This window comes from Leucoraja erinacea, chromosome 6 (genome assembly GCF_028641065.1).
Source record: "Leucoraja erinacea ecotype New England chromosome 6, Leri_hhj_1, whole genome shotgun sequence".
Taxonomy (NCBI): Eukaryota; Metazoa; Chordata; class Chondrichthyes; order Rajiformes; family Rajidae; genus Leucoraja; species Leucoraja erinaceus.
Window position 1 is genome coordinate 65,696,079 of NC_073382.1, and position 27,217 is coordinate 65,723,295.

Sequence of the window (27,217 nt, forward strand, 5' to 3'; positions counted from 1 at the left end):
TCAGTGGTTAATGCTTAATGAGAAAAAAAGCAGTGAGCAGATGGACTAGTGTTTGGCATGTTAATGTCTGCTGCTGGTTTGACTATGGGCCCCACTACTAGCTAGACCAGCTGCCTTTAGAACAAAGAATTGGCATTTCTTATTTATCAAGGATTTATCTTCCGGCTCAACACAGATCTTTCAGTCAGCCAACCTTTTGCACTTGTTATCTTTAACTGCAATTGCAACAAACTGACTCATGTCCTCCACAAAAGCTAAGAAAAATATTCAACATAAAGAAATAAACATTTTATCAGTGTGTATCCTAATTTTTTTTAATGAGTTGCTAAGACAACATAGCAGTCTGCATTAATTTTGAATCCTATTTACAGTATATCTCCTTTATTAAATAGCTAAAATTCTTCACTATTATTGCATGATTACTCATTCCACAAATTTTACCTTCCTGTTGATGGCCTCAATAAGAACTGATATATTACGCTCCAAATTACATTTTATATGGTGCAACCAGGAACAAAGGAGGTCAACATATTCAACAATCAAAATCAAATAGCTTAAATGACCACATGGATATTTCAATAACATGTCCCTTGTGTGATGTGGACAAAGCAGGTTTGATCTCAAAATTCTGACTGAATTCCTAACTCATACTGTTTAATCACTCAATTTGCTATGCAATGGAGAGAAGGTTATCTCATTTCCTAAATGCGGGTAAACTTGCCAAGCTGGAACAAACTAAAAGTTATTCCCAAAGAAGAATTTAATTTCTTTCATTTGTGGGAGAGTAGGAGACCATAAGAGATGCCTCAGAGCTCAATCCTGCCACACTCCTTGTGGGGGTAGGACAACATATTTTCCACTATTTCCTGTCAACTTCCCATTCATTCCCAATTTAATGGAAGTATTTGAAATAAAAAATAGCCCACATCTGATTTCTGTCTCAGTTTTAATAATGAAACCATTAAGATTTGCAATTTAAAATACTGCCATCTATATTTATTCATCAAACAAAGATTACTAAAAAAAAATGTAAGTTAATGCAAATATCTTCATTCGATGCTCACTATTATTAAATATCAGCATTGGTCGCTAAACTAATTAAGTTGCAGGCTTAATATTCTGATCACAATTTAAAAATACATGACAAATATTGCAACTTTCTGCATCACAAGAGCCAATTAATCAGATCGTTAAGACATAAAATAATGATCTAATTATCCCCTAGAGCCTGCCTAGCTAATCAATGGTATCTTGGCTGATTCAACATTATATTCATGTATTTTTCCTAGATGTCCATCAATGTCCTAGGTTAAAAATATATATATTATTCTTAGTTTTATAATTAACAATTAATGTGGCATCAATTGCCACTTGAATGATCTTTCTAAATTTCCGCCAACTTGTGTAGAATGGTTTCCTAATTCCACCTGTGAAAGAATTGGTTAATTCTGAAACCATGCCCTCAGGTCATAGACTTCCCAACCAGAAGAACTGGTTTCCCGGCATCTTCCCTATCAATTCTCCTCAAAATTTTGAAATCTTCGTTCAAGTCGCCCTTAACTTTTTACCTTTAAGGGAACAAAATTCAAATTTCTGTAATCTGTCCTCATAACATAATCTTTAGGAATCTAAATATCACCCCAGTACATCTGTGCTGCACTTCCTCCAAAGCCAATTTATCCTTCCTAAATTATTGTGTTGTATTTAGCATTGGCTGTTAGCTTTAACCATAGCTATAAGTATGCTTTAAGTATGCTATAGCTTTAGCATTCAGACTATAGCTTTAAGTATGTTACCAGTTAAATACAGTGTCTTGTGACTGACCTGCTCTTTAACCTGTAGCAATTATCTATAGAGGCTTACCTAACCAGTCAGTAGAGGCTCTTAGAATAAATAATCATGTTGAGGTGTAGTTTCTGAGTTGTTCAGCTCCGCAAACCCAAGATTACACAAAGATCCCAGACACTGCAAATGTCAAAACTACTCACTGCACTACCTCAGGTGTGCTCTACTTTGTACCACTAGTTTAGGCCAGCTGGTGCACAGGAAATTGTTTGGAAAACTCTAAGCATGACTCCTATTCTTTGTAAGTCATATAAAAAAATCTGATTCACTCACCTTCTGTGACCCTCGCAGAAATGCCAGTAAAGTGCGACACATGGGCAACAGGACAAGGCTGCAGTTCAAATTCAGGACCGAAGCAGAAGCTCTACTAATGCATAATCCTAGCTGAACAAATAAGATAGTGATCAGGAAAATAAAAGAACAAGACAAAATACATTGGTAGAACAAGCAACTTTAAAAGTTGACCTAGAATTCCCATTTGTTGTAAATGTATAAATACCATTATCTATTTTAACACCTGCATTTTCCTAAATAAGTTCAAGTAACACAAAGGAATAGAATATGCATATTCTGGGTACTTTGACATATAAAACAACTGACCTGCATTAAACAATCAATTAAAAACACTTTAAAATACTGTAAAATGCATTAAAAAAAATCTAGCAAATATTCTCTGCAGATGCTTGCAGCCATTCCCTCCATTAAAATGAATGAGAAGGAGTCATTTTATCATCTCCAATCAAACACACAATCATTGTGTGAATTCTCCAACTCAACTGGTGGAGATTCTCCACAACTTTCCACCCCCACCCTGAACTCTAAGAGGAGTTCAGCATTGGAATGCCGTCATCCGGCAGTGGTAAATTACAATAGATAACTTCAAGGTTTACTTTTATGTTTTCATTCTTATCTTTGGAGAATGTCAGCAAATTCTGACAGTTGCTGATGTCTCCGTACAGAATTGAGGACAATTCTGTAGAAAGTCATTCTGTTAAAAATGCTGAATGAATCACATCATGCTGATTAAAATGTGGTAAATATCTCTGCATCAAAAATGCACAGTACCTGCAGAGAAGTGATTGGCATTGCTTATATATTTCATATTATAAATCAGTTAGACAATGTCACTTTGAAAACCAGGCATGACTGAATAAACCAATTATAGACAATTTCTTTGCTCTTAGAGATATCGATAATTGAATCCCTCCTCAATAACTCTACAACCATCAATTTTCCATGACCTGGTCCTCATGAAACCAACAGAAGATAATTACTCAGGACTATGGCTCTTTCCATAAATTCTCTTTCCATTTGTTGGAAACAGTTATTTGGTGTCCCAATGCATCTGTCTCTCACTTTATGCTTCTGAAGTCCCAGAGCTATTGGCATCACTATTCTAATAACATTCCCAATCAATACATAATTTCTCAATTCCATTGTCTCAATATTTACCCCTTGACATCCCACATATTGGGTCTAATCTGATTAACCCTTTACTATCTCATGATATTGCAATGTGATCTTGGTTGACATGTCATGTTATGTCATGTCCCTTAATACTATCAGGTTTAAAATGAACAATAAACAACATTTGTTGACATTTATGAAGGAGAATTCCAACTTTCTCCAATCCTCTGAATGTAAAATATTTTTTAAATTTCAACCCTAAAGGCATATTTCTAGTTTTTAGACTGTGGCCCGAGTCCAACATTATGCAACTCTTCGAGATTATCAGTTCTCCTTATCATCTCAAATAACATCAATAAAATCACTCCTTAATATTTTGAAAACCATGGAACATAATCTGTCCTCAAATATTAACCTTTAGAATCAGGTATCTTTCTGATAAATATGCACTTGATCTAGGAGGTATGGCATCCAGAACTATTTACACCCAGATGCGGGGTAATCATAGTTTTTTGGAGCTTCAGCTGTATTCTTGTCTCTCCAGGTTAAAAAAATAAAAGTTTTAAACCCCTGCTTTTTCACTTACAAAGTGTTCATTTTTCATTTGAGAAAAATCTTTATCATGAAATGGCAACTTACCCATTTAATTCAACTATAAATATTACTTAATAATGTTATCTGCACTGCTTGCAATGCCTCCTATTCTGGCAGACAGACAATTGGCATATTTTTATTCATAGAATATGGACCAAACTAACCAATGCCAGCATTTATTGCCACCCCTGGCTAACGTTTAAGACAGTTTTGGTAACCCAAACCACTGCTCTCAATGCATTAAATGATTTTCACAAAAGGTCACAAGAATTAGCAAAGGTTTTCAAACTCAATTGTGTAATGTAGAGGGGACAGCCTTCCCTTATACCTACTGCACTGCCCTTCATGAAGTTTAAACAGTTCTCTTTAAGGAGTATCAACTTGTAAATGGTAAAATCTGCAGCCATCTTATACCATTGAAGTGAATGAATGCATAAGGTGACAGTTGGGTGGCAAGAAGCGACTGCTCTATGTTAGATTGGTGAGTTTCTGGAACGTACAGCAGCACTCAGACTAATGGGCAGTATTTCACCACATTCGTGTAGATATTAGAGAAAGGCTGTGGAGAACTAGGAAGTAAGGAATAGTGCTTACTCTTGTTGAATGGAAGTGACATGGTCATCTTCAGTCTTTTGCCAACTTCCTAATATTATTGTTGTTACAGTTAGTATTAAAAATCGATTCCATAGCATCAATCCTAAAGCTCTCCAATTGAACAAATGTAACAACAGTTGGCATAATACCACCATTTAAAATTTGATTTATTCCACTATTATTTTACTCCCTGCTCAACCCCCAAATCCTGCAGCTATCACAACCATTTCAACTCAATGAAAATCCCTCATCATCATCATAAACCAGCTTTGATTCTTTAATCTGAAAATGAACCATGTCCTTTATTGGGTTAGAACATAATACCCCCATTTATTTCCTATCTCTGCAACAAAAATGATCTGTTTCTCCACTCTAACACAACCAGAATGGCAACTGCTCTGCCTGGCCGTTGCCATGAGACAACACCAGGTTCAGCTTTTGTATTCAAAGTAAATTGGCTTCATGGTGATCCATTCCTTAGATTGGTAATCCAATTTAAACATCAGGAAACATGGCAACGCACCACAGCAGGAGTGTTTTCAAAATAAAACTAATATCAAATCATATATGGAGCTATGAGAGTAGATAATCAAACAAAGGTCAGAAACAGGTTTTCAAGATGTGGACGATCAGAGAGGTAAAGGAGGGAAATTGTAAGGCTTATAATTTCAGCAACAAATGAAATATCTATCATAGGCCGTTCTAGGATGTTCAAGTGGTCATAATGTTAAGAAGTGCAAATAACACAGATGATTGTATGTGTGAACGAGATTAGATATGATGATGACTTGGAGGGATTTGAAATCAAATCTCAATGATTTGCAAAATAAAGAAATCTAACAAGTGTAAGATGGTGGGCACAGAGATGGTGGACAGATTGGACTATGCAAGATCCCAAATCCTATAAGAAGCAGAGTTTGGATGAGCTCAAGTTTCATAATGAGGACATAGAACCACTGCTAGGATGACATTCGAGTCATCAAATCCAGATGGGCCAGAGTTTAAACAAAATGAGCTAAGGTAAGGAAAAAATCAGGAAACATTATGGAGGCAGAAATAGCCGCCACATGTGGATATATGGTCCATAGATCATTCCGTGGTTAAATATCACACTGAGATTGACAATAGTCTGTTTTAATCTCAAACAATTGATGGGGAAGGAATGGGAAACGAGTTTATGGTGGAGACAAAAGACAAAGACTTTGATTTTAACAATATCAAATTGGAAAAAAATTCTGGTTACAATCAAGTGCTCCAATGGATGCAAGTATAAAATACTATTCTGAACAAATAATAGTTGGCAACCATTGTGTACTCAGAAATGATATGTAGCCACTTGAAAATAATGGCAATGAGTAGAATAGGATTAGAGGGGATGGGATTATTGTTTATTAAAAGTAAAACAAAATCTTGTTATATTTCAAGACCAATGGAACCAAGGAGCGAATCACAATCAATCACAATCACAATAATACTTTATTAATCCAATTTTCATTTGTACATTGTTGATGAAGATGCACATATCATTCCTAAAACTGTCAACAGATACCAGCAGAAATAAAAGTTTCAGATATGAAGGCAATCTGACTCCAACATTGCTTTCAATAGGTCACAGTTATACAGTAGAGGTGCTTATGGGAAACATAAAGGTGTTGCTACAGGTGACAGAGACAAGCCTAAATTCTGATTTTGTCAGCATTTGGCACAGAATTATATGTTGCTTCAGGCAGAATGTTGCAGCTGCAAGAAAGCCAGTATTCTTGCTAAGGCATGTCAAAGAACCCTGAAAGATAAAATTGTTTGTTTCTGCAGAAAGGCAAAGAACAATAACAAGTGAAGAATTTGCTTTAAATTCACTATTATCGGGAAAGCAAGGTTATTGCTACCTAAGAGGAGGAGCACCAGTTAGCAAGGAGGTTGATACTGGCACATTGGTCAGCATCATCACACAACTGTTTTACTATGAGCTGTAGTCCAAATCCAGATGATAGCATTATTTATAACAGAGAACATTGAACAATACAGCACAGGAACAGGCCCTTTGGCCCATGAAGTTTGTGCCAACGATGATGCCAATTCAAACTACACATCAGCATGCATGCAGTCCATATGCCCTCTAGTATTTGTCCACCTTGGGAAAAAATACATTATCTACCCTGCCTATTCCCCTCATAATTGTATACACTTCTATCAGTATGCCCTTCAGCCTCTGACACTCCAAAGAAAACAATCCAAGTTTATCCAACTTCTCCTTAAAATTAATTTCCCTAATCCAGGCAACATCCTTCTATACTCTCTCCAAAACCTCCACATCCTTCCTGTAATGCAGCATTCAGGACGGCTCACAATACTTCAAATGTGGCCTAACCAAAGTTTTATACAGACTACGACATGACTTCCAAACTTTTATATTCAACATCTTGACCAATAAAGTAGGCGTGCCATACACCCTCTTTCTTCTTCTTATTCTTCTTTTTCTTCTTCTTGCGTATGGCGTGCACAGCCTAAAGTTGTAGGACAACTTGTTCTATTTGATCTTACTTGATTGTGCATGCCAGGTTGATTGCATTCGTCGAAACAGGGCGGACCACGTGAAGGTTGCAATCTCCCACCCCACCATACACCCTCTTTATCATTTCTCTCTTGCGTTGCAAATTTCAAGGAGCTATGGAATTGCATCTCAAAATCCCTCTGTACATCAATGATCCTTAAGGTTCCTGCCGTTTACTGCATACAGTTCTGAAATGTGACTTTGCCATATGTGGAAGTTAGATTCACAAACGTGGGCATGAGGCCAGATCTTTTCAAAGTTAGATCTGACAGATACCTAATGTCAACTTGAATTAACTAAAGAGTCTGTTACACTTAACCATCATTTCCTCCCTCGGTCATTCTCAGCTCACTGTGGTGTTTCTTTCCACTCAGGAATTGTGCAAGTAAAGAAAGAGATATGTGTTATTGGGTTGTATTCCCGTCTAAGTTACAAACAGCCAGACTCATGAACACACTGAAATAATTTAGAACGGCATAGTTTATATATTAAATCACGCAAACATGAGGTGTTTCAGAAATCTAAAGAATACTTGGGCATAAGAATGGAAAAAGATGGCTTGCAGGCAAAAGGCTGATGCCGTCAAGAGCACTTCAATGCTCTAGGATCTCCCAGATACCAGAACCATTTTGACTGTACTGATTTATTATAATAGATTTGTGACAAAGTTGGCATTGGTATGTATCAATGGAATGAGTGATTAATTTATACACTGTGATATGCTCATACACTGTGATGTGTTCATAAGGTCAAAATAGTAAGTGCAGTATCTCCTTACAAATATTGTAGCAGAGATCTCTCATGTGCTAATGAATGAGGAAACCAGGTCATTATTATTTGCAACTTGCACCCTCACTTCTTTTTGAGTGCTCTAGTCAAAATGGATAAATGTCCTTAATTATTGGGGTTAGAAACGTGATTAGTATCTGCACTGCTTATAGATGTACGACCATAACTGATCAGAAACTGGAATCCAATAGAAGGAGATGTTCAAAATTCAGATCTGGATCAGTCTGGTAAACCTGTGTACCATAAAAACGTAAATCAGGTCAAATTCATCCTTGTTGGAGAACGTTTCTTCACAGACTCAATGCGGAATAAGTCACAATCTTTCCATAATGTCTTAAAGGTTTTGGTCAAATAAGTTTAATTTGTAAAATAATGAAATTACAATACTTAACAAAAATTCTTGATGTGCCATAAGCTGGAAAATACCTATAATTTTGATGTATTGTTATTTAATTATTTTATAAATTTAACATGACCAAAACCTTTAAGAGCAGTTAAAATAGCAGTTAATTACTTCAGATATTAGAGAAAGCTATGCACCTTAAGGAAAAGGTACAACTTAATATTTAGATACATATGCATACAATTAAAATATCGTTGCATTGGAAATATACCTATTCATAATTATCCAATGCTTTGATATCAAAATTATGGGTATTTTCCAGCTTATAGCTGTTCAATAATTTTTGCTATCAAAGCATTGGATAATAACTATGAATAGGTATCATTCTGATGCAATGATATTCTAGTTGTCTGCATACATATCTAAATATTAAGTTGTGACTTTTCCTTAACAAGTGAGGTGCACAGCTCTCTCTAATGTCTGAAGTAATTAACTGATGCCTTCTACAGGCTAAACTTGGCAGCCATTGTATACATATGTGTGATTTGTAGCCCCTGGGAAACATCACACAGCTTAACCAGTAATGAATGGCAAACATAGACACAAAATGCTTGGGTAACTCAGCAGGACAGGCAGCATCTCTGGCGAGAAGGAATGAGCGATGTTTCAGGTCAAGCCCCTTGTTCAGACTGAAGGTCAGGGGAGAGGGAAACAAGAGATATGGAAAGGTAGATATGGAAATGCATTTCGTTGTCTCTGTACTGTACACTGACAATGACAATTAAAATTGAATCTGAATCTGAATCTGAATCTGAAAGGTACAAATAGCATGTAAGGTGTGAATAGGACAGATCAAAGCAGATGGATCAAGAAATTGTACAATGGTTCATTGGTGGCTATGGGGAAGGTGACAACAAGGCATACAAACAATAAAATTAATCAGGACATTGAAACATAGGAGAAATAAGGTGTGGGGGGGGGTCAGAGTGAGAGGGAAAGCAAGTGTTACTTGATTTCTTAGAGAAATCAAGTAACACTTGCTGGGTTGTAAGCTGCCCAAGCGAAATTTGAGGTGCTGGTCCTCCAATTTGTGTTTGGCCTGAATCTTGAAAGTGGTGGAGGCTCAGGACACAAGTCAGTATGGGAATGGGAGGGGGAGCTGAAGTGTTTATCAACTGAGAGATTGCGTAGGCCCAGGCGAACTGAGTTAAGGTGTTCAGCAAAACAAATACCCAGTCAATGCGTGGTAGCGTGAATATGTAGGAGTCCACGCGTATAGTGGTTGAGGTTGGAGAAGGTGCATGTGAACTTCTGCCTCACCTGAGACATCTATTGGGGTCCTTGGACAGAGTTGAGGGAGGAGATATAGGGACAGATTTTGCATCCCCTGTGGTTGTAGGTGCAACTACCTCGGGAGGGAGTGGTTTGGGTGGGAAGGGATGAATTAACCAGGAAGTTGCGGAGGGAACGGTCTCTGTGGAAAGCAGTGGAGATGGGAAGATGTGGCTAGTGGTGTGCTATTAGACTGGAGAGACTTGAGTCTTGAAAGGGCTTGAGAGGTGAAAGAAGTATTAAACAGACAGTGGTTCACTGAAAATCATCAGGCCAACGGATCCTTTTTCTTAAGAGGGTTTGTGACAACAGATTATAAAAGAGGCAGTACCTGGAAGAAAGGAAACGTTAATAATATTATGTAAATAGAGACTAAAAATGAAGACAGTCAGCACCTCCATGGAGAAGGCCCAAGGAAACAGAACATGAATATGCTTAGTAAAATGAGCTTGAGGAAACCTTGTGAGAAGTGTAGATATGTTAGAAATGAAAGAAGGGTGATACGGAAGACGTTTAGCCTAGTGGACTAGGAGCAGAGGAAACTATTCAGATGTTTCAATTTTAATGACAATATCCATAAAGTACTGGTGCATGATGTTAAAGGTGCAAGTGGAAGAAATAAGGGAGAAGCATTTAAGGTGATGGTTTGTAATACATCAAAAATGTCAGGTATTAGCATTGGCATCCCCAATCATCCAGGAATTGTAAATATACCTGACTGTTGGCAGAGGACCGTGTAGTGCCATATGTGGTTCGGTTAGATCTGATGCTGAATGACTAAATCTATTATCACCACATTCATTTAGGTCTGACTCCCTTGGACCTACAGGGCTAAAGTTGGTGAGGGTTAATAGTTTAACAGTGCTTAGCATACTTAAACAGAAGGTGACAGCTTGGTTCAGCAGACAAGTAGGTACTGCAAAGTTCATAGAGATGTAGTCATAGTCATTCGGCATGGAAGCAGGCCTTCGAGCGGCCATTTACACTGATTTTACACCATACCAAATAATTCTCCCCGCATTCCCATCAGTTCCTTCTACATTCTACCACTCACCCATACATTGAAAGCAATTTCCAGAGGCCATTTAACAGAGTAACCCACACATCCTTGGATTATGGGGAGAAACCAGGCAGCCCAAGGGAACCCAAATGGTCACGGGGAAAATATGTCTCTCCACAAAAAAAGCAACAGAGCTCAGGATTAAGACACAAAAAGCTGAGGTAATTCAGCGAGACAGGCAGCCTCTGGAAAGAAGGAATGGTGTCTGTCTTCGGTTTAAGCCAGCATCTGCAGTTCCTTCCTGTAGAGCTCAGGATTAAACCTGGCTCACTGGAGTTGTAAGGCAGCAATTCCGCTATCTGTGCCAATGAATGGTGGGGCTAAACAGCTGAAATAAACACAGAAAATGTTGGAGATACTCCGCCAGTCATGCCGCATCCACGGAAAAATAAGCATATTCATGTAGCTGCGCCTGCTAGCGCACGCAGATATCGAACCCGGCGTTCGGAAGCCACGGTCACGTGACTCGGGAGGGGCTGCTTGTATCGCACGGTTTTTCACTTGCGCGTGTTAGTTCAGCGCTGACAACCATTGTGGGCAGACGTGCCAGTAGAACCTGTATACTGGATATCGAACTTTTGAATAAAGATCTGTTGAAAACTCCAGTAGTCGTTTCTCAGACCACTAAATTCATGACTTTTCATCAGAATATTAATGGAGTTTCCACCAAGAACGCAAAAAGCCCTACAAGGGAAATCATAGAAATAACTACATGATCACTTCTCAGATAAAATTCTATCACATGTTGAACAGAAACTAGACATACTGTAGTATAGGTAATAAAGACGTAAAAAAGGAGGCAAAATGGTACCCCATAGTGTGATATACCTATGCTGAATCCTGCGCTATGGTAAAAAATGAGACAAAACTGTAATTTCAACCTCTAAATCGTCTACCACTGCAATTCTTCACTATGATCCATTATTGCTCATTTCTATGAAAATTGCAAAAATCATCATGCTATCTAAAACCAAAGATGTAATTTTGTAATTTCGTAAATAGTAACAGATTTCCTATTTTATGAACAATGCATCAAACATTTTTAGAAATGGTCTAATCATGTCTGCAATTGTGGTTGCCATGGATTTAAATAAACAAACCTATTTGACAAACGTTGCCAACTTTTTTGTAAAAAAGACATCCAAAATTGGTCACATTCTTCAATTATAAAACCACATGAATACAGCCAAGAAGATATTAACCAGCTAAGCAAGACAAAGAATTCCCTATGCATTGCCCAGTCTTGACTTTATTATAACAGCAATGAGTTAGTGAGACTTCCAAAAGACTTGCCCAGATGTTTTACATATTTAATAGCCAGGCCAAGTAATCTACCCTTGGTGCACATTCATTCATTTTTATTCCCTTTGTGCAAATGAAGCAGAACAATGCTGTAATTCTGATTCATAGTCGCAATTGTATTTGCCGGTTTCCAATGGAGTTTACCATGTATACTGAAACCTGAGACTAATCCTCTTGCAGTAAATCCTAGTTCTTCCAGTGGATCAACTTTTCTACCAGGAACCAATACACTATATATTTTTTGTCACTATAGTTGCAAGAAACTAATACAAACTCACAGTAAGTATGATGATTTAGTGCATAACACATCAACTTGGTTAACTTGGCATGCTCCAATCTCACAGGAATGGAACAACTCTTTACCTTCAACAGGAATATAATGAATGAGTACAATCTAAATAATATGTTATGGTAAAACATAGTAAACTGACTACATGGGGTTATGTTAATGCACAAGAATAATAGGGGAGAGTTAGGCACAATATGAAGGGCTCAAATATTGAAACATTCCATTATAATGTGCCGGAACAGGATGACTTATAAGCACAAATGCTATGTTTGTTGGTGCAATATTGATAATAGTGAAAGAATTGGACCCTTCTGTCACTTGCTTTGACTGTTTGGAAATTCTAGTGTTCAGGTTGAAGATAAGTAGTAACAGTGTCAGGTGGGCTGAGGTGGGATTGTTTGCTGATTTGAACCCCGGAATGGCTTTGATTGTAGTTGGTATATGGGGTGCGGTTTTAATTGTGGCTGGAGTGAGTGGGGTGGAGGGGGTGGTTGGATCAGGCTGAGTGATCATAAGCTATGTGCAAAGTGGATGGTGGGCCAGTTTGCATTGAGATGTGTAGGAAGGGACTGCAGATGCTGGTTTACACTGAAGATAAACTCATAATGCAAGAGTAACTTTGCACAGATTGTGATCTGTTGATGAGGAAGTCGAGGATCCAGTTGCAGAGAGACCCAGTTCCATGAGCTTCTAGCATTACATTAAGATCTGGTTAAATTTAAGACAGCACAAATCATGTACAAAGCAAGAAATAATTTACTTCTAAGAAATATACAAAAACTGTTTATGGAAAGACAGGGTGGGTATAATTTGAGAGGGGAACTTAATTAAAAAAAACTCAATGTCAGAACAACTCTTAAAAGTATGTGCATAGCAATCTGTGATGTGAATTTGTGGAATGGTCTGGAACAGGAGATAAAACTTAGCACAAGCATAATTCAGTTAAAAAAAGATGTACAAAAACACTTGTTTCAAAGGATATTGGGATGAGGATAGGTGATTGTGAGTGGGATATTTGTTATACTGATTGTATTGGGAAGGGTGATTATAGAGTGATGGGTTGTATATATGACTAAGATACTGTATAGTATATGAGGGTTTTTTCTTTTCTTTTTATTTTTTTATTTTTTGTATGGCTTTGTAAATATTTGATTAGTGTTTAAATGTAAATAATTTGGTGTACATATAGCTGCTGGTGTACATATGGTGTACATATAGCTGCTAAATTTGTATAAGATAATTATAAGCAGTTGAATAAGGGGTGGGAATTAATAAGCTTTAGCTTCTTCCTGCTCCTTTTCGGACACATACGATTTCATTTATTTATAGATATTGTTTATGACACTTTATAAATATTCTTGTATTGTTTTTTGTATGCTGTTTCACACTTGCTTTTTATTCTTTTATTCTGTTCGAAATAAATAATAAAAATAAAAATAAAAAATAAGGTTTAATTGTTGTCATGACATGAAATCATCGGTTTTGGGAATCAAACCACACTCAATGTTGTCTGTTTTGTTAATGTCCCATTAAGGACAAAGCTGGTATAGTACGCAGCCTAAATAATTACAGGCCCATAGCTTTAGCCAGCATATTGTCAGAAGTCTTAGAAGGAGTTCTGCTGGATAGAGTAAATGAGTTTGTTAACTCCATAACCAGTTTGGTTCTAAAGCTAAACATGGCACTGACGTGCATATATGCCCTAAAGGAAATTGTAAACAAATATAGAAGCAAAAACTCTTCAATACCTATGTGCTCTATTGATGTTTCCAAAGCCTTTGATCGTGTTAATCACAGAAAACTGTTTGTTAAAATGAGTCAACGAGGGGTGCCTAAATACATTGTGAGAATTCTGGCTTACTGGGATGCCCACCAGACTATGCAAATAAAATGGGGCAATAGGGTCCCAGCCCCATTTGGGGTTAGCAATGGTGTCAGACAAGGGGGGGATTTTATCCCCAGTCCTTTTTAATCTTTATATTGATGATCTGTCCAAACAATTGAAAGCCTGTAATACTGGATGCATTATTGGTAATATTTTAGTGAATCATATTATGTATGCAGATGATCTTGTGGTCTTTAGTCCATCTAGCGCTGGTCTCCAGCAGCTCCTTATTATATGTTATGTGTATGGTGTGGAACATGATATTAAATATAATGCTTGTAAGAGTGTTGTTATGATCTGTAGAACCAAAGAGGATAAATGTCTAAAATTTCCTGATTTTAAATTGTCTGACAATAATCTTAATGTCTGGGATAAGGTAAAATATCTTGGGCATTTTATTACAGAACAAATGACAGATGATGAGGATATTTATAGGCAACGACGTATGCTGTATGTACAGGCGAATATTCTCTTGCGTAAGTTTAGGGCGTATACAGATGTGGTGAAGATGTTGCTGTTTAGAACATATTGCACACCACTATACTGCGCACCTGTGATCAAACTATGGAAAGAGAAGTTTGCAGAGACTAAAGGTGTCCTATAATGATGCCATAAGAACACTGCTAAGGAAACCTAGATGGTGTAGTGCTGGTAACATGTTTGTGGCTGCAGGAGTCAGTACTTTAGAAGCTATCCTAAGAAATCATATGTATAAATTCATTTGCAGGATAAATTACTCTAAAAATGTAGTTATTGTGGCCTTGTCAAACATAAGGTTTAGCACTACACGTTACGATACCCAGTTGTGGAAACGTTGTCTCGTTGTAGGACATTGATCATTCTTTTTTTATTCTGGATTTTAATTCATGTATTGTGTTTTGTTTTTGTTAATATATAATTTAAGATGCTTTATAAGTGATATACTAAGATTTTATATATATTTCATGATGTTTTTATATGTAATGTTGTCCCTTGTCTGGAGCTTGAATCCAAAATAAAGTTTATTATTATTATTAATATTATTATTATTATTATTATTATTATTATTATTAAGTTTATTATTGATATTATTATTAAGTTTATTATTGATATCAGAACGGATTAATATCAGCCAAATATCATTAAGTGTGACAGTGTTTATTGCAGCTGCCACTGTGTCACTTACCTACCCATATTGGGTTATGTTGAGCTGAAAGAAACATTATGATGGAAGCCAATCCCTAGGTCATGATGTTTTAGATTTCATCTCCAATCAAAAAGCCCTCTTATCGTACTCCATGGAACTATCTTTCAGGATGGGCATGCTATCTGTTCCCAGGAGACATGCCAGTCACTAAGCATTTTTGTCTGCCAGTCATTAAGCTTTTTTTCAGAACTTGTAAATGCTTTCTTTTACTTTAACCAATTTTGACAAATTTCTCAGGGCAAAGGAATCCACAAAAGACAGAACGAAGTGAGGATCCACAGTGTAACAGCGAGTGCATTGTAAATAGAAACTAAAAGGAGGAAAAGCATTTCTACAGCTCATTAACTCTTCCCCTCTGACCTGGGGCCCCTGACTACTGCCCTCTGTAATTTTCCACACTAACAGCACGTGATATTCATCACTCCCAACTACCGAAATGGCCTATTCAGCAGCTAGCCAAACAACAAGTTCACTTCCATATATTGCATTCTCAAATCCTATACAACCCCTACCTCGGTAACCCACAGTTCTCTGCACAACTTCTAGAAAAAGAAATTGAGAACAACAAAGATAGCCTAGGTTAGGAGATCCAGTTTGTGGTTCTGTTGAAAGCATTTATTTCCTTATAGTCAGAAGATGAAAAGCTCAGGTTCAAGCTTGATTTCAGAGAGGAATATCAAACTCAGGCTCTGTCTGCAATGTAGTATTGAGGGGTGCTGCTTTGTCAGCTCTCTCATATTGACACAAAATATCTCATGGCGCTACTTTTGAAGAGCTGCAGTATTATCACATGTTTTGATGAATGCTTAGCTTTGAAAGGCATCACTAAAATAAACATATTTTCTATTGTATGTAAATTGGCTTTAAAAGTGGCTTGTGGAAAATTTGGAAACATCAAGATTATTGTGTCTAATTTGCTGAGAATACAAAGGCAGCTTTCTATTAGCATTCAGATTTTTTTTTGTGATGGGTGAAACAACACGACAAAGAGTGAAGAAATGGGCTACTGCCTAACAATTATTTCCCAGAGGTGTAAAAAGGACCCACGATTAGGTCACATGTGGAGTCCTGTGCATCGTTCCAGTTTCACATACCTCAAGTTTAAAGGATTTTGGAACACTAGAGAGAGTTTAAATTATGTTCTTGAAGAATGTTCCCCAGAATGAGAGGATGCTACTCACAGATATGTTTGGACCGGCCAGTACTTTTTTTTCTGGAAAAGGTAAGATCTGAAAGAGGACTGTAAAATTAAGAAGTAGTTTGCTGAAGTGAACATGGAGAAACTATTTCCAAAGATAGACACAAAATGATGTAGTAACTCAGTGGGACAGGTAGCATCTCTTCAGAGAAGGAATGGGCGACGTTTCGGTTTGAGACCCTTCTTCTGACTCTTCGAACAGTTCTTCAAATTGTTCTTCAGAATGTGTCCATTTGGATATGCCCAGTGACAGGAACTAAATAAGGCACTAATATAACAAATTAAGTATTTTTGGTGATATTTTGATTATGGGGTGCTTGTGTAGAGAATAAACATCAGCAGAATTCATTTGGGTCAAATGGCCCAATCCTCGCAATACGAGCTACACAGTTCTGCACTACTATGGAGGAGGTTAAAGACAAGAGATATCAAAGTGAGAGAGGGATGACATTTTTAAATTACATGTGGCATGCAGATATGTTCAACAAAGTAGTCATCCAATCTCCATTTGTTTTTTCCAGTGTAGGGGAGACTACATTGTGAGCACCAAATACATTTCATTAAATTGCCACTTCACCTGGTACAATGTTTTGGATTGTACGATAGTGGGAAAGGAGTAGCTGAACAGCCATCTCCTGTGGTTGCAAGGGTACAATGACCTTGTGGAGAAGGAAATGGTGAACCGGAGGGTAACAAAGGTTACTTCTTCACAGTTTCCTAACAGCTGTTATCAGGCCACTGAATCATCCTCTCACAACCAGAGAGCAGTGCTGAACTACTATCTACCTCTTAATAATAATAATAATAATACATTTTATTTATGGGCGCCTTTCAAGAGTCTCAAGGACACCTTACAAAAATTTAGCAGGTAGAGGAAAAACATGCAAGGGGAATGAAATAAATAGTAGAGACACGACTAGTACACAAAGTAAATACAGAATTCAATACAAAACACAGTATGAGGCAATTAATGCACAGATGAAAAGGGACGGCACGTGGGGCTAAGGATAGGCAGAGGTGAAGAGATGGGTCTTGAGGCAGAACTGGAAGATGGTGAGGGACACGGAATTGCCGATCAGTTGGGGGAGGGAGTTCCAGAGCCTGGGAGCTGCCCTGGAGAAGGCTCTCTCCCCAAAACTGTGGAGGTTGGACTTGTGGATGGAGAGGAGACCAGCTGATGTGGATCTGAGGGACCGTGAGGGTTGGTAGGGGGAGAGGAGGTCAGTGAGACATGGGGGGGCCAGATGGTGGAGGGCTTTGTAGGTGAGGATCAGGATTTTGTAGGTGATCCGGTGGGAGATGGGAAAGCCAGTGAAGTTGTTTGAGGACTGGAGTGATGTGATGCCAGGATTTGGTATGGGTGATGAGTCGGGCGGCTGCGTTCTGGACCAGTTGGAGTCGGTTGATGTAGGTGGAGCTGATGCCAAAGAGAAGTGAGTTGCAATAGTCCAGTCGGGAGGAGATGAAGGCATGGATGAGTCTTTCAGCAGCGGGCTGTGTGAGAGAGGGTCTGAGTTTGGCGATGTTGCGGAGATGAAAGAAGGAGGTTTTAATGACATGGCGGATGTGAGGCTCAAGGGAGAGGGTGGAATCAAAGATCATGCCAAGGTTGCGGGCCTGGGGAGATGGGGAGACAGTGGTGCCGTCGATGGTGAGAGTGGGGTTATTGATTTTGTTGAGTGTGGCTTTGGAGCCTATGAGGAGGAATTCTGTCTTATCGCTGTTGAGTTTGAGGAAATTATGTTGCATCCAGGTTTTTATAGCTGACAAACAGGAGTTGATATGGGAGAGGGGGGGTTGTGGGGGGATTTGGTGCCGAGGTAGATCTGGGTGTCATCAGCGTAACAGTCATCAACAGTGGAAGTCCAGATTGAAGTGGCGGAGTATCTGACCAAGGGGGAGGATGTAGATGATGAAGAGGAGGGGGCCGAGTACGGAGCCTTGGGGAACGCCTTGAGTGACTGTGGCTGTAGCAGAGGTGTGGTTGTGGAGAGAGATGAAGTGGGATCTGTTGGAAAGGTAGGAACGGAGCCAGCTGAGTGCAGAGCCTTCAATGCCGAGGTCTTTGAGTCTGGTGAGCAGGATGTTATGGTTCACTGTATCGAAGGCTGCGCTCAGGTCGAGGAGGATGAGGATGTTGAGGGAACCAGTGTCAGCAGAGGTGAGGAGATCATTGAGGACTTTGAGGAGAGCAGTTTCTGTGCTTTGGAGGGGGCGAAAGCCAGATTTGAGGGGTTCAAGTAGGTTATACGCAAGGAGGTGGGAATGAAGCTGCGACGCAACGATACGCTCCAGGGTTTTTGAAAGAAAGGGGAGATTTGAGATTGGGCGGTAGTTAATGAGAAAGGAGGGATCAAGACCAGGTTTCTTTAAGATTGGTGTAACAGCAGCAGTTTTGAAAGCGGAGGGGACAATTCCTTGGGACAATGAGGAGTTGAAGAGATTAGTGAGGTAGGGGCAGAGAACGGGGAGGCAGGACTTCAACAGGGGAGTGGGGAGAGGGTCGAGGGAGCAGGTAGTGGGTTTGGAAGAGCTGATGAGTTTGGAGATTTCAATAGGGGTGACCAGGTCAAACTGGGAGAGGAAGCAGTGTGGAGGAGGGGTAAGGAGGTCAGTGGAGATGTTGAAAGGAGGGGCCTTGGTAGGTGATGGAGTAGATGCTGGGGAGTCAGGTACAGGGGATAAAGATTGATAGATGGTGCTGATTTTATCAGCGAAAAAGTGGAGGAATGAGTTGCAGAGATCCGGAGTAGAGGTAGGGAAAGTGTTGGCTTGAGGCTTGAGGAGGTTGCCCACTGTGGAGAAGAGGGTTCTGTGGTTTAGGCAGGGATCGGTGAATATGGAGGAGAGGTAGGCAGATTTTGCAGCTATGAGAGCATCTTTGTAGTCAGTGAGGTGGAGTTTGTAAGCTTCAAGGTGGACTGTGAGAGATGATTTCTTTGTAAGTCGTTCGAGTTGGCGACCAGTCTGTTTCAGTTTACGAAGTGCAGGTGTGTACCAGGGTGAAGGTGTGTTGAAAGTTACGGTTCTTGTTTTGAGGGGGGCCAGAGTGTTGAGGGAGGTAGACAAGGTGGAGTTGAGATGGTTTGTGAGATCATCTTACACACTAACATCTCTAGATTGAAGTCTCAAATTGAACACACAATTCCAGGCTGGTACTCTAATGCAACCTGGGAGAGTGTAGTACTAACCAGGTGTCAACTTTCAGAAATAAGTTAAACTGTGGACCCTTCTCCTCTCACATAAGGATAAGAAAAAATCAATGCCCTATTTTTGAAGAGGAACAAAAGATTAATCCTCAGTGTCATGGGCAATATTTATCATTTGACCAACATCACTTAAGCATTATCACACTGCAGTTTACGACAGGCTGAGTAGCACAAATTTGTTGCGCATGTCAAAGTGCTTTGCAGCTCTATTTACATTTCAAAGGTACAATTGGCTGTGAAATTCTTTGATTTCCCTGAAAGGGTTGAGAATGTTTCCGCATAAAAACAAGTTTCTCCAGTCCATTCTTCCTATATGTAAATTCAACTTTTTCTTTAGATCCTTTTGCCACTTATTCATTAGCTTCTTATGTTATATCATTGCAATACCAAGCTAACTGCCCATGGAGTACTACTTCTTAATTTACTAATCCTGGTTTGATTCCCTTTGGCCAGCAATTTGCAATAGAATAAATGGCACGTGTTTGTGCATTCAGAAGTCCCACATTTAGACTGCAGCAGACATAAATCGAAAGTATTGGAGATAGACACAAAATGCTGGAATACCTCAGCGGGTCAGAGAGCATGTCTGGAGAAAAGGAATAGGTGACGTTTCGGGTCGAGACCCTTCTTCAGAAAGTATTGGAGGTCAGTTATGGTTCCATTTACCATCTTGGTCTGCCACAGACATACCAAGCACACGAGGGAACAGCCCAGATTCACCTGAACTAAGTGCACATCATAACTGGCCTCTCAACACAACTCCCCCCCCCCCCCCCCCCATCATTAAAGAGGTAAATGAAACCTAATCTTTATGTTTCCTTGACTGGAGGATGTGGGTTTAAGTTGAGGCGGGAACAATTGAATTGGAATCCGAGGGGTAACGTTTTCACACAGAGGGTGGTAGATGAATGGAACAAGCTGCCGGAGGACATAGTTGAGGCAGGTAATAATTGCAAGCGTTTGAGAAACATTTGGACTGGTACATGGATAGGACCGGTTTAGAGGGATATGGACCAAATGCAGGCAGGTGGGAATAGTGTAGCTGGGACATGTTGATTGATGTGGACAAGTTGAGCAGAAGGGCGTTTCTACATTGTATTACTATGACTATGACCTCACAATGCAATGGCTCCAGGTCTTTGGGAGTTGCTCTTCCTTGAAAAGATGAGTACATCTTTCATTTCACTGCACATCTCGTATGTGTATGTGACAAATAAACTTGACTTGACTTGACTTGACTTGATCAAGTTGTGGAACATCTGAGAATATTTCAGGCTAATGTCTCATGTGTTGTGCAGGGTCAAATAACTCTTCCTTCCAATGTCATTATTGGGGCGGGAGATTACAACCTTCATGTGGTCCACCCGTTTCGACTAATGCAATCAACCCGACGTACACAAACAAATAGATCAAATAGAACAAGTTGACCTACAACTTTAGGCTGTGCATGCCATACGCAAGAAGAATGTCGTTATTTTCAATATGTATCACATATTGTTACAGAGACAGAGTTACAGAGAAAGGTTGAACAAGTTAGGGCTTTATTCTTTGGAGCGCAGAAGGTTAAGGGGGGACTTTATAGAGGTTTTTAAAATGATGAGAGGGATAGACAGAGTTGACGTGGAAAAGCTTTTCCCACTGAGAGTAGGGAAGATTCAAACAAGGGGACATGACTTGAGAATTAAGGGACTGAAGTTTAGGGGTAACATGAGAGGGAACTTCTTTACTCAGAGAGTGGTAGCTGTGTGGAATGAGCTTCCAGTGAAGGTGGTGGAGGCAGGTTCGTTTTTATCATTTAAAAATACATTGGATAGTTATATGGATGGGAAGGAAATGGAGGGTTATGGTCTGAGGGCAGGTATATGGGACATGGGGAGATTATGTGTTCGGCACGGACTAGAAGGGTCGAGATGGCCTGTTTCCGTGCTGTAATTGTTATATGGTTATTATATTATATGGTTATAACTTCCCTTCTCCAAACTCTTTGATCCTGCTGTCTGGTATCCTGACGGCTACAGCTCCAAACGTGCTCAGTTTTGGAATCTCTGATAATAGGCTTCCTGTCCAACTCATTATTTGACTGTTCTACAATGCCAAGACAGTGTAAATATCTGTTTGTTGTTGCAATCATTGCCGAAGAACTTTCTTCTGTATTCTATGTTCTTTCTACCCCAATGTACAATCACATTTCTTCCTTCCTCACTAACTTCCTCTGTCCCACTTGCTGAAAGGAACTCTTTAAGGGCCCGTCCCACTTGGCGATTTTTTCACCGACTGTCGGCATCATATCAGTGTCGACAATAGATTTTGAACATTTTAAAATCCAGCGGCGACAAAAAAAATGTTGTGACACTTGAAAAAAAAACCACCCGCGTGTCATACGGCATCATGGTGCGTCAGCACCGCATCACGCCGCAAATTTTTCGGTGGCCTGATACGTCAGTCAATTATGCCGGGAGTCGTCGAAAAAATCGCCATGGAACAGGCCCTTTACGCTTGTATATATTAATGTTGCTTGCAGCTCAAAGTAGGCAACCTTTAGGTGAGGCAAACATAGTTATTTTAATGTGACACTGATCAATATATACTGCATTAAGTAGCAGAAAATTATCTTTCCTTTCTTCAATTTCATCTGTTTAAGTAGTCCTGATCATATGTCTGTTCCAACATAAAATTAAAACTTGATTTGAAACTCACCTGACTGCAGTCAATACAAAGTTGATGTATGCTACAAATATCTTCCAAACCCCCCCCACTTGGCCACTACATGGTGTTACTATTAAGCAAATTATCCTGATCTAGATAACATACTGAGCAATCTGATCCCGAATATCTAATCAGAATATGCACCTGACGGGTAACAGATGGAAATTGTCAAGATTCGTTAGCTTAAGTTCAGATAAGTGTTGTCGTCAGTTCAGCATTCCAGATTTTTAATAGGTTATGCCCTCAGATAAATAACATGCTTCAAGATTATCTTGAAAATCGTACATCCTCCTACAAAATTTGACCTAACCCCAACTATAAATTCCTATCCTAATGCGCTTTGGCAATGTAAACTAGTCTGTCTAATGGCATGGCCTGGGGGTGGGAGAGATTAGAGAGATTGCACAATCTAGCAATGTTTTCCATAACGCTTAAAAAAACCTTGAATTGGGAAAATGGGAATTGCATTTTGGCAAAAAGAGTTAAGTGTGTCCATTGTATTGACATTTTAAATCATCCAAACCTTTCATTGAAGCTTATTTGTAAAGGATTCTGTCACTTCCCAAATGCCTAGGCCTGCAATTAATATCTTCCATCCTGAGCTGTGATTTGAATTGTGTCAGAGCAAGGTATCGGGCCTAAATTTCTCAGAATTCATCAGTTCAGATTTCCTCATCTTTGCAATTTATTAGAAGAGGAGAAACATGATAATCATACATAGCCTTTAAAAAACTAGTTATGCTTATGCCAGAGAACAAGAAACAGTGAAAACAAAATGATTTATATTCTGGGAAAGGGGGCAGCGCACTTATTTGTTTCAGTCTTCAATTTATATTGTTGTTGACACTTACAAAGTATATTCTAGACACAAAACCTCAGAGAGACATCCCCAACACCAGAAGAAATCCCTAATTTATTTAATCATGTGCATTAATAGCAGTGAAGATGGAAAACTATAATTAATCCAAGGAGAACATTTCACAACAACTTGTAAACCTTTTATGAATTGTGTAGTAATAGTTGGAGATCGTGTATTGAATCTTCCCATGCAAGGACTTTTTATTAATCAATTGCAAAGGGGCGGCACAGTGACACAGCGGTGAAGTTGCTGCCTTACACCTTGGTTCGATCCTGACGACAGGTGCTCTCTGTATGGAGTTTGTACGTTCTCTCCATGACCACGTGGGTTCTCTTCATATACTTTGGTTTCCTTCCACATTCCAAAGACGTACAGGCTCGTAGGTTAATTGGCTTGGGTGAAATTGTGAATTGTCCCTAGTGTGTAGGATAGTGCTGGTGTACAGGGATCACTGGTCGGCACGGATTCGGTGGGTCGAATGGCCTATTCCTGCGCTATTTCTCTGAACAAAGCAAAAAAAACCAAAACCACAGATCCCTGGTAAGTTGCTAAACCATTATCACAGCACATTGCATTTAGGTTCTGTCATTCTAAGTCATCCTCACACTATTAGACTGAGTAGAAGCTTACCTCACCATTCCCACTTTAACAAACGGCATTTTAGCTCTGATGACTACAGGCATAAATACTGCCCTTATGCCTCTTTCCTCAGTGTGACTGATGTAGCCTTTTTACAGGATCATGGGCATCATCAATTATGAAATTAAATCTTGCTTCAAATCTGATCTCAACTGATCTTAAAAAATTCACATAGTTTCCATTGAAAACAATTATTTTTGATATTACTCATCACATTTAATACTCTGTCAATGAAAAGGGGGTAAGCAAATAATTGGAGGTAAAAAGCTGACCCAGTAATGTGTACTATTTGACACATTTTGTTTTTCCAAAGAATAACGTTCTTTACAGATTAAATATGCTCAAAGAAAAGTTTGCTTACATGGGCTAGTTGTAAATATTAGTTTCAATGAATAAAAAATAACAACACGTAAAAAATATTTGGCCTCATTTTAACCATAAAGCTTGAAACATTAACTTTTTACCACTGACACGTTCTGATCTGCTAAGTTTTACAAACATTTTTTATTTCTTTTCATTATTGATCTAAAAAATCTGCACAATTACATAAAGTAAAAATTGGCAAAGAGCACAAGACTGAAGGATATTCAAAAATCACAAACTGAAAAGCAAATCACATGATTCATTTGGATGGCAGAAAATACTCCATTTTCTTCTCCAAGGCAGAAATGGACTCTTCCTATGTCCACTTTCCAATAAGGTAACTTCTATTTAATTGTCGTCTTTTAAATTCTATTTAATTCTATTTAATTGTCGTCTTTTAACTCCTTTTAAATGCCTTTGCTCATTAGCCTTTCATAAATTTGCCAGTCTATCTTAATCAAATGGGCCAGTGCCCATGTTTTTGAGAGAGCTTTTCAGATTTCCATTTCTCCACACATGCGGAACTGTTCCAAGACTTCATCTCTTAATAACCTGGCTCAAATTTTAAAGTTGTGGAAATGAATTACAGATACAGGTTTAAACTGAAGATAGACACAAAATGCTGGAGTAACTCAGTGGGACAGGCAGCTTCTCTGGATAGAAGGAATGGGTGACATTTCGGGTCGAGACTTCTATCCAGAGATGCTGCCTATCCAATTTTAAAGTTATGGCCCTTTGTTGTGAATTTTTCACAAATCTCAGTTAAAAATAACCAAAATATATACCAGTTATTTTGCTTTGGCCCTGGAATTGAAATGTTACTGGTGTTAAATAGATCAAACATATCAAAATAAAAATCAATGCAATTCAGAACATAAACTGGAATTAATTTCAAATAATGGAAAATAGAATAGCAAATGTACTTTTATATATCCTCTTAACCCTTAAAACGTTTTTTTTTCCTGATATCTTTGTTACAACGTACATCTGTTTATAACTACTACAATTTTGTAATTCCAAATATGAAACCACCAAATGTAATCCACAAGGACTATTGTGTTCTACGGCATCTTATTTATGCGACAGAGAAAAAAATCTCCCAGTTTTAAAAATAGCCAGCTTCCATCCCCAAACTCATCAGAACAAAATCCATTGCCAGTTGTCTAGAATCACTCAAGGCAGGAGAAACTGGAGAATACAAAAGCCCGGTCGTTAGTTGTAAGGTTCGGGAATAAAGCTGAATGGGGTTTTGCTCCTCACTGGACACATTCCACTATCATTGCGTGTTTGCTATTGGTGCATTTAAGGATATAATGCTTCTGGATTACAAGGGGTTAAAATCGGCAAGTGCAGTCGCACTTGATGATCTCAGAGAACCCAGAATATTTTGCACATGCATGGATTGTTTTTTTTCCCCCCACTTGGTCATAAATTTATAAGTCATCCCTTCCATTCCCTACCAAGGACAGATAACGTGCAAACGGATTTCGAAAGCATGGGTTAAATTGAATCGGGGTAGACAACGGTTTATTTCGTTCGCCTGGCTGCATTCGGCTCCACAGTTGGCTGCACCAACATGAATGAAACCAAACTTGGATAAAGAGTAACCACGAAGTGGCACGATACCTTTACATGTCACAAAACCTTCTCTTGTTTTACTTCCCACGTTCGCTCACGCACTGCACGTACCCAGAGGAGGATCACGATTTCAATCACATTCCTTCACAGTGTAAATTATACAGATAAACGTTCTCCCTTCAATCGCCCTATTTTAATGTCGTGACTGCCTGGCTCCTTTGTAACCCCCCGAGTGAACTTTAGCCCTGGGCGTCAGGTAATCATTTAGATCAAACCATTCCCATAGACATCCAGCGATCGATCAACCACCCGCCCCCACCGCGCTGTGCTTCAAACATAACCAAGAGTTTACTTTCCATACAAACTACAATGGGTGATATTTCAACGCTATCCTCCATCCCACTCCCCCACCCCCCAAACCCCATTCTTTCCTTCCTCGGTGACACTGCAAATCCAAGACCAAATTTTAGAACACAATATCAGTTGTATGAAAGAGTGCGAACGGCAAGTAGAAGTATATCCATCTACTCTCATCCTTTCTCGAGTTTGCCACCAATAACTCGTCCAATGAACAGGGAGCAGTTCGCTACACTCATCTGTCAGTTTCATTGCGCTCAGTCCCTCGCCGGGGCTCTTCGCAAACCTGTCCACGAATGAACGGAAGGAGAAAGGGCTTCTTTTGTTCTACTTACCCCAAGCATACGATGCAAGTAGTAATACTGTGCCCCGCGGTAATAAAGCGTAAACGTTTTCCAAAAGAGCAGCACGTTGATCGACAGCCATAAAAGCTGGAAAACGAAAGGGTGGGGGTTATGAGCAAAATCCCCTTGTAAATACAATGCTGACTTTGATTTCAGTCGAACCCACTCGTCTACTTAAAATTTGAAGAAAAAAAACGCTGTGAAAATGAGTTGCAAGTGCAACAACAAAGAGAACTTTTATGAACTCATCAGTCCTACCAAAAGCAGATGTTTTCCAGCCTCGTTAGAGAACCAGCTTTTGCAGGACAAAGCCATGGTGCCGGAGTGTGCGGGTTCCGTGGTGACCCTCGACGTTTGTGTTCACTGTTCCCCGGCATTAAATACCTTCCCAGACTCCGAGCCGCAATGGCGCTCTTCCGCCCCTCGATTCCCTTTGATCTCCCAGTCTCCCAGAGTTTGTGTTGTTGCTTCATTTCCTCCACATCCTCACCAATTGGCCAGAATAAAATTAAAACATCTCCTTGGATAAAAAAGGAAGCGTCGATTGTAGGAAGGAGCTGAAAAGACAATAGGGAAAGGTTATTTAAGGGATAAAACAATTCATGTTACAAAAAGGTGAAAAACGCACCAAAACTAAGCATAGTATTGGATCTGGTTGAATTAAAATGTAAAATGAATTAGAATGTAAATGAATGACCAAAACATAATAATGTACCAAGAGCCAGAATTTGGGGACAAACAAGGGAACAAAATAGCAGCTGCACAAAAGCAAATGTGAATTCAAAAA

The 27,217-nt window shown here is 39.1% G+C and overlaps 1 protein-coding gene across 4 annotated transcripts in view; it reads right to left on the reverse strand.

Annotated features, from left to right (window-relative positions):
* LOC129698249 (NADPH oxidase 4) overlaps nucleotides 1–26,963 on the reverse strand; it is a 128,894-nt gene extending 101,931 nt beyond the window's left edge. The window contains exons 1-3 of one of the 4 annotated variants that reach the window (XM_055637264.1): nucleotides 26,689–26,963; nucleotides 26,422–26,517; nucleotides 2,119–2,229 (exon numbers count right to left, since the gene is read on the reverse strand). In XM_055637264.1, the coding sequence (XP_055493239.1) occupies nucleotides 2,119–2,229; nucleotides 26,422–26,517; nucleotides 26,689–26,745 (264 nt within the window). In that variant the 5' untranslated portion in view covers nucleotides 26,746–26,963. The remainder of the gene's footprint in view (nucleotides 1–2,118; nucleotides 2,230–26,421; nucleotides 26,518–26,688) is intronic. The other 3 variants (XM_055637262.1, XM_055637263.1, XM_055637265.1) reach the window with 3 other exon arrangements.
* Nucleotides 26,964–27,217: the final 254 nt, after the last annotated feature.